We start from the raw sequence: 7579 nt of genomic DNA, 5'->3' as shown, positions 1-7579 counted from the left end.
AGACTCGGGGCCAGAGAGCGCCCGGGATTGTTTGTTACCGTTTTAATCCTATTAATTAAAACGTTAACCTGATTGGGTAGAAAGCTGCGTCCCCACAGGCGAGTCTTCTTCATAATCGCCTCCTCGGAGATAATGATGTAAAAGGCTCCCCGGGCTGCGGCGGCGGCGGCGGCGGCGGCGGCGGCGGAGGAGGAGGAGGAGGAGGAGGCGGACCGGCCCGGAGTCTCCTGGAGGTGAACCCGAGCCGGGTCCACGGTGGGCAGCGGCGGCGGCTCGCCCTCAGCATGCCCGGCCGCGGTACGCGGTGAGCTCCGGCCCCCGGCAGCCGCGGCTGGAGACGAGGCGGCGGCGGGGCCGAGCGAGCGCCCGGGGCGGCGGCGCAGGAGCAGGGGAGCGCCCGGGCTGAGGGGGAGCCGCGGAGCGCCCGGGCTGAGGGGGAGCCGCGGCCCGGCGGGGCGGCCGCCGGCCGGGGGCCGGCCATGGAGCGCGGGCTGCACCTGGGCGCGGCGGCCGCGGCCGACGAGGACCCGTTCCTGCACAAGAGCCTGGGCGCCGGCTCGGCCAAGCGCCTGGAGGCGGCCTTCCGCTCCACGCCCCCGGGGATGGACCTGACTCTGGCGCCGCCGCCGCCGCCGCCGCCGCCGCCGCCGCCGCCGCCGCCTCCGTCCCCGCTGCCGCCGCCGCGGGACCGCCAGGCGTCGTCCTCCTCCTCCTCCTCGCCCCTGGCTTGCTTCGAGCCCGCCGACCCCGAGGGGGCAGGGCTGCTGCTGCCGCCGCCCGGAGGAGGAGGAGGAGGCGGCGGCGGCGGCGGCGGCGGCGGGGTGGGCGTCCCCGGGCTGCTGGTGGGCTCCACCGGAGTCGGGGGCGACCCCAGCCTGAACAGCCTGCCCGCCGGGGCGGCCCTGTGCCTCAAGTACGGCGAGAGCGCCGGCCGCGGCTCGGTGGCGGAGAGCAGCGGCGGCGAGCAGAGCCCCGACGACGACAGCGACGGGCGCTGCGAGCTGCTGCCGCGCGCCGGGGGGCCCGAGCCCCGGGCGCCCCCGGGAGGCGGCGGCGCGGCGGGCCCCGGGGGCGCCAAGGCGGCCGAGGCCGGCCCCAACGGGCACCCGCAGGGCGGCGGCGGCGGCCCGGGGGGCCCGGGCGGCAGCAAGAAGTCCAAAGAGCAGAAGGCGCTGCGCCTCAACATCAATGCCCGCGAGCGGCGGCGGATGCACGACCTCAACGACGCGCTGGACGAGCTGCGCGCCGTCATCCCCTACGCGCACAGCCCCTCCGTCAGGAAGCTCTCCAAGATCGCCACGCTGCTGCTGGCCAAGAACTACATCCTCATGCAGGCGCAGGCCCTGGAGGAGATGCGGCGCCTGGTCGCCTACCTCAACCAGGGCCAGGCCATCTCGGCCGCCTCGCTGCCCAGCTCGGCCGCCGCCGCCGCCGCCGCCGCCGCCGCGCTGCACCCGGCCCTGGGCGCCTACGAGCAGGCGGCCGGCTACCCCTTCAGCGCCGGGCTGCCCCCGGCCGCCTCCTGCCCGGAGAAGTGCGCGCTTTTCAACAGCGTCTCCTCCAGCCTCTGCAAACAGTGCACGGAGAAGCCTTAAGCGCCAGGGCGGCCCCCCGGACGCTGCAGCCAGGCGCGCGGGCGGCGCCCCCTCCCCTCCTCATCGCGCCCCCCGTAGTAGCGGAACGGTGACCCCACACCGAAGAAGAGCCAAGCGCGTGGGGGAGCAGCGGGACTTTGGTCCGAACTTCCGCGGAGCCTCCGGGGATTTCTTTTGAGTGGGGGGGTGTGTGGGGGACGCAGCGGGAGGGCAACTGTGGGATGGGGTACGCAGAATCCTCGGGGGAGAGAGAGAGAGAGAGAGAGGAGGGCGGCTTTATTTTTCATTAAAAAGTGGTGACTTTTATGCCATCTAAGTAATGTCTTCTCGGTGGGAATTGAGAAATAGCGTCTCAGTTATTAAACAGGGGAAAGACGATTTATTTAAAGAAAAAAACACTAATCCTACTAATAATTATGAATTTGGTTAGGACTGAGGGGTTTATGGGTCGGGGTTGGGTGGGGCGGCAGACCGAATATTCATTCAGACAAATCAGAAAGGGCACTTGAAAATAATTTTTGATTCTGAGCCAGGAGAAAAACTTGAAAAGTAGACTTATTTAAGTGAAAAAAAAAGACTTAACGCGTTGCTATGAAAGACTTGTATTTTTTATTGTCTCTGAACTCTAATCCTGTGAAAATGCAAAGTTTTAGGGAGAGTGACTTTAAAAGACTCGTGTGGCTGAAAATATTTTGCATTTTTAAATGTTTATGTGCACCTTGTTACTTTCCACTTTGCAATGATGTAGAACAATACATGATATTTATTTGTTATTCTACAAGGACCCCTCTTACACCAACAGTATTTATCATGTGTTTAGGTCACGGGGGTCTTATGTGCAGGTTTTTTTTTTAATGCCTCTAAAATTCTGTTTTATGGATTAACTTATACTGTGTGCCAAGTGTTTAAAAGGTTTATTTGCCAACAGCTATAAACAGAAATATTAATGTATCAAAGCTGCTTAGGTTTATGAAAGGTCATCTGGATTTTTTTTTCAGTTGCATCATCCCTGTATTTAAATTGAGCTTTAATAAATTGCTTCAGTCCAAAAATTACAGGAAAGGTGTATTCTTAATTACTGAATGAATTGATCACTTTTTGAAAGGGGATTCTTCTTTGCATTCTAAAAGGGAAATAGCAATTTACTTTTACAAGGCATCACAGCAATAGATCCTCTTAAGTAAAAACATTGCCAAGCAAATATTTTTTTTTCCAGGCTGTGCTGTGCATTTTAGAAGGTCTAATTTAATTCCTTTTAATATGTATAAAACTTATTTTAACTGTGGAAGATTATTTAAGTTAAAGACGTTTGGTTTGCCTAAGGTGTGAATTTTCTGTTATTTTTCTAAAAAAATAATAAAATAATAATAAAATAAAACTAAGGAAGAGCAAGAAAAAGCTATTTATCCAAAGTGAGCTTTCAGTTTTAGTTTGCATGGCTGGGTACCTGCCTCTCTGCCAACTGAAAATCAAGAAGATCTCTTAAAAAAAATAAGCCCTGCTATTTTCCATTCCTTACAGATAATGCAAACTCAGTCTGTCAGGGGAATGGTAAACTAAGAGTCATGCTGGCTCTGTTGGCAGGTCGTGGTTGTGTAAAGAGTGATATATATTAAATAGGTCAATCAGAATATGACAGCTATGTATGATCATTTGTATGTGTATCTATGTCAGAAAGAATCTTTATTAAAATATTTTGAACAAACATTTTTATGATGCTGTGCTTTGTGGAAGGAGAAATCACATCTCTCTTTTTTTCCCCCCTGGTAGTTAGCCTGAAAATGACCACCATCCTTCCCCTCCACACCCCCACACCCCCCAAAAGGAGTTTCAGGTTAGGTGAAACTGAAGTTTTGGCAGGTAACATGAGTATTAATATCATTCAGCTGTTTAAGCATCACTGGACTGAATTACTGAAGGAAAAAAAAAGTTAAATGGGGTTAATTATGAGACAGAAAAAAATTCCTGGGTCCTGAACTAAAAGGACCAGGAGAAACTTTAACTCTTGGGAAGGAGAATTGAAACATTACATGCTTGTAAGGAGGAAAGAAGTAAGTCCCAAGCTGTTAAGTTTCCCATTTACTCCTACAACTGCCAGAGTTAAACTTTCTTCGAGGATTTTACTGTTTCGATCCCCAAATGAGTAAGTGTCAAGAGTCTGAGGGATTCTGTCTCTCAGAGGCTGGGTAACTTACTCTCACCCATCTCTTTTCACGCCAAGAGAATCAATCAGGTTAAATAATAAATATAAATGAACTCAACGGATGGTGTTCAGGGAGAACATCGAGCTGACTAGTGGTGATATTGAGGGAGTCTTTGTAGCCGGTAGTGGAGGCTGAGGTGGGGGGTGGGAGCTGGAGGGCCTGGGAAAGGAAAAGCTTGTCTGGCCACCCATCTGTTCCTCAGTAGTGATCACAAATACAGATGACTTTCTTTTTATGGTAGTGGTCCTGACAGTGATGGTGATGGTGGTGATGATGTTACTGTGTTTCATCTGGACCCAATATGCTACCTTTATTGGGTCTGTTTAAACCTCATCTCTTAATGATATCCCTAAATACCATCAAATGTAATAGGGGTGTAGGGGAGGAGAGTGCAATCTTTTCTGCTCCAGTTGCTATCAAAAAAGATTAATCAGAACCTGTAACTTTTCAGGAAACATAACTGTAAAGGGCCACGGAGCTGTGGGAAGGAAGCCCAGACAGGGGTGGGCAGAGAAGCCCCCAGGCGCAAGGAGACCGGTCTCTCAACATTTACCAGACAAAGCCTGGGTGCGTCTAATTATGATTATTAAAACAATTTCCATGACGATGTCTAATATTATGTTAATTTGAAAACAACTGTGTATGAAAACTGTCGACTATAATACCTAAATTCATTTAATGAAACACATCGTTAAGGCAATTAAACCTCCTGGATGTGATTAAGGAACATAATTACGACACTGTTCTGCGCCATAATTGGGTGTCTTTAATCAAGGGGTAAAGTGATCAGCAACACAGCCATTAGTTTGTATTGTTCTGTCTCTGCTGTCCATCATTCTGATTAGGAATTAACCGCAGTCACCACCAGCCGGCCTTCTTTTCCCCCTTGCATATTAACAGCGAGGGGACACACCGGGCTGCAAGATTTACTGCTTAATATTTCTCATTACAAGAAGCCTTCCTTGAAATATTTCGCTTGTAGTCATGATGCTGCTCAATTACTATTAGAAATTGTAGCGAATAACAAATCACAGTCTTCAGAAGAAAAAAGATTTCCTCTTCCGCCCCCCTCCCCGTATAGTCCCAGGGGTATGAAAGATATGGGGGGGAAGGGGGGAGGAGGCAATTATGGGGGGGTATTGTGTTGAGATGTCAGAATAGCTTATAAGAAAAGTATTTTATAAGAAATAATAATAATGTCACCTTTATTTCTTCTTCACTAATTTCAGAAAAATGAACTTTTCCAACCCAAGAAGTTGCTTGCATATGGCTCTTTCAATAATACATTAAAGCTGGAATGACCTGGAGTAAGTTGGTACTTTAAACTCCTGTCTTTTAGTTCCGCCCCCTTTGCTCCCCCTCCTCCCTTTCAGGGAAAAAAAAAGTTCCCCCGGCATCATCTGTTATTGAAGATAGCGAAGGATTAAGTTAAAAAGTGCCTTCCTCTCAAACTCTTCTCTTATTCTTTTAGACTTGAAGCTCAGATATTTTGTCTCTTTGCGGCATAAGATGTTCTAGAGAAGCAAGTGCCTCATACTCTAGGAAACAACCTAAAGTGTAGGTTTGTTTAAACCAACTATAATAATGATATTTTCTCGGGAAAGTGTTTCCTTGTGTGGATCCACCGGATTGCTGCGGGGCTGTCCAGGTGTCATGTTAAACTGAAGAGAAACCTAGAAAAGAATTGCTCCAGCCAGGCGGCTCTGTTTTCCACAAGGCACATCTCATCAGGGGTTAATCTAGATATTAATTAATTTATTTTTAATCTTAGGAGTTGAGAGAGAAGAAGTTGACCAGAAGACCAGTCTGGCTTTTCACATCACCTCAGATCACTCTCTGTATTTAAGCATTGACATCAAGTCTCAACTTTTACATCATCACTTACCAAGACTTACAAGTTGATCTGTTTGGATAACAATTCTCTTGCTTCCCTTCCTCTTTTTCCCTCCCCCTGTGCGGGGTTGTGTTTGCATTTATCTTTTAATGCTTCCATTAGTCACTCAATATCCTCTTGAAATCTTGTCCGGCATTTTCTTTTAATGCTAGGTCCTCTTACTCCAAATCACAGATACCTACAGCGCCCTACATATATGAGGAGTGCCGGGATCCATTCTTAGAATCACAATCTCTTCCCCTCGAATTCCCCAGGGTTGTCTTTCTTCCCCCTTAATTCTGGTCAGTGCCCCTCACTCCCACCCCATCCCTGAATCCCGAGATTGCCCCAGCATGAGTGACATTGACTTTTCCAATGTAATGACTTATGAAAGATATAATCATGTGTTAAATTGAACCCTCCGTTTAACTGTTAATGGTGTGCTCTGGGCACATTTGCGTATTAGATGCTATGGTAACTAATTACCACTAGAAAAAGGGATAATACACTTCCCAGACTTTGAAAAATAATTATGAGAGTTCACATTCCTGCTAGCAGCGCTTCGCAGCAGCGGATCTGCTGGAATGAGTAAGTGAGCAAGTGAATGGGTAAGTGAACTTGTGCGCATGGAAAGAGTGAGATAATGAATCCTGATCAAAGGAGTTTTCCTATTAAAACCTTTAATGAAACTGTGACAGGGCTGGAGCTGGGGGGCGGGGAGGAAATTCTAGCCGGCCTCTAAAAGTAATTAAATTGCTCCATGTAAACATCAGAAACATAAATAAGTTTTCTTTTGAATTAAAATGCAGTGGTCAGAATAAACTAGTCACGTGCTCGAACAACTTTCTGTCAATGACTATCTTTTTGGTTACTGTGGTTTCGATTGAGATAAAGGAGCCATTCTCCCCAAAGCTCTGCCTTATCATTCACAACATCCCACCCCTCCCCCCCTTTTTGGTGAAACTTTGCTTTATTATTATTATTATTATTATTATTATTATTATTATCATTATTATTATTATTATTTCCTGTAACCGGGTGTTGACGGGAAAGAGGAACAGTATCTGATCAAGTTTAACACTGGCTCTGGAACAAGACCAGTTCGAAGACAAACCCCCTCTCCCAAGCGTGTTATTCTCGTCTCCACACAGATGCCAAATCTTTAAGGTCTCATACTCAGCCAGGGAAAGGCTTCTCATTTTGCACTCAGAGCCCTAGCAGACAGAGATAGAGGTCCATGTGATCCGCCTTGGCAGACTACTCTCAGGTTCCCCACTGCCTTATTACTGGTACTGGGGAAGGTCAATGTTGCACCTTTTCTCTCTTTTTCTTTTCCTTTCTTGAAAGTGTGCTCCACCCAGACCGATTTCTCTCCCTTGGCAAAACTTTTTCCCTTCTTGCAGATGGAGTATCTTTTCAATTCTCCAAAGTACCTTCGGGACAAAAATCAAACTCTAGGGAGGTTTTCCATTTTTCTCAAACTCTCTAGAAGTCTGGGGCAGAAGATTCCACACCCCAGAAAACCAGCACCAGAGTGGATTTCCCAGGGCGTACAGCTGTCTGCTTCATCAGGAGGACCAGGGCAGACAAGCCATACTTCGGACTTCGGGAAACCCACCAAGCTCTCTGTACAAACTGGCACAAAAGGGAAACTGGGAAACTGCTAACCTTCCCTGAGGTACGGCATAAACTAAATTCCCCTGAATTACCGGATTTTCTGTTAGTGGGGGTCAGTAGGCACCAGCAATCTCCAATACGCAGAACTTAGGATTCCAGGTGCCTCAAGATTGCCTCTCCTTTGAATGCTCCCTGTTTCGCATTATAGGGATTAAAGAATACTGAAACCTACACAAGAGAAAGATTGGACTGCCCCAAATCTGCATTTCCCAATTTAAATGGTAAAAAAA

General features: G+C 48.5%; 1 protein-coding gene across 1 annotated transcript; it reads left to right on the top strand.

The window, feature by feature from the left end:
* Window positions 1-479: 479 nt before the first annotated feature.
* On the top strand, window positions 480-1595 carry BHLHE22 (basic helix-loop-helix family member e22). The gene has a single exon (XM_074206895.1). The coding sequence runs from the start codon at window positions 480-482 to the stop codon at window positions 1593-1595; it is 1116 nt and encodes a 371-aa protein (XP_074062996.1).
* The last annotated feature ends 5984 nt before the right edge of the window (window positions 1596-7579 follow it).

The sequence above is a fragment of the Macrotis lagotis genome, chromosome X, assembly GCF_037893015.1.
Source record: "Macrotis lagotis isolate mMagLag1 chromosome X, bilby.v1.9.chrom.fasta, whole genome shotgun sequence".
NCBI classification, from domain to species: domain Eukaryota; kingdom Metazoa; phylum Chordata; class Mammalia; order Peramelemorphia; family Peramelidae; genus Macrotis; species Macrotis lagotis.
This window is presented reverse-complemented; position numbering and strand designations above follow the sequence as displayed.

Coding starts and splice junctions, on each gene's coding strand:
- BHLHE22 (XM_074206895.1), top strand. CDS start 480: ATGGAGCGCGGGCTGCACCTGGGCGCGGCGGCCGCGGCCGACGAGGAC.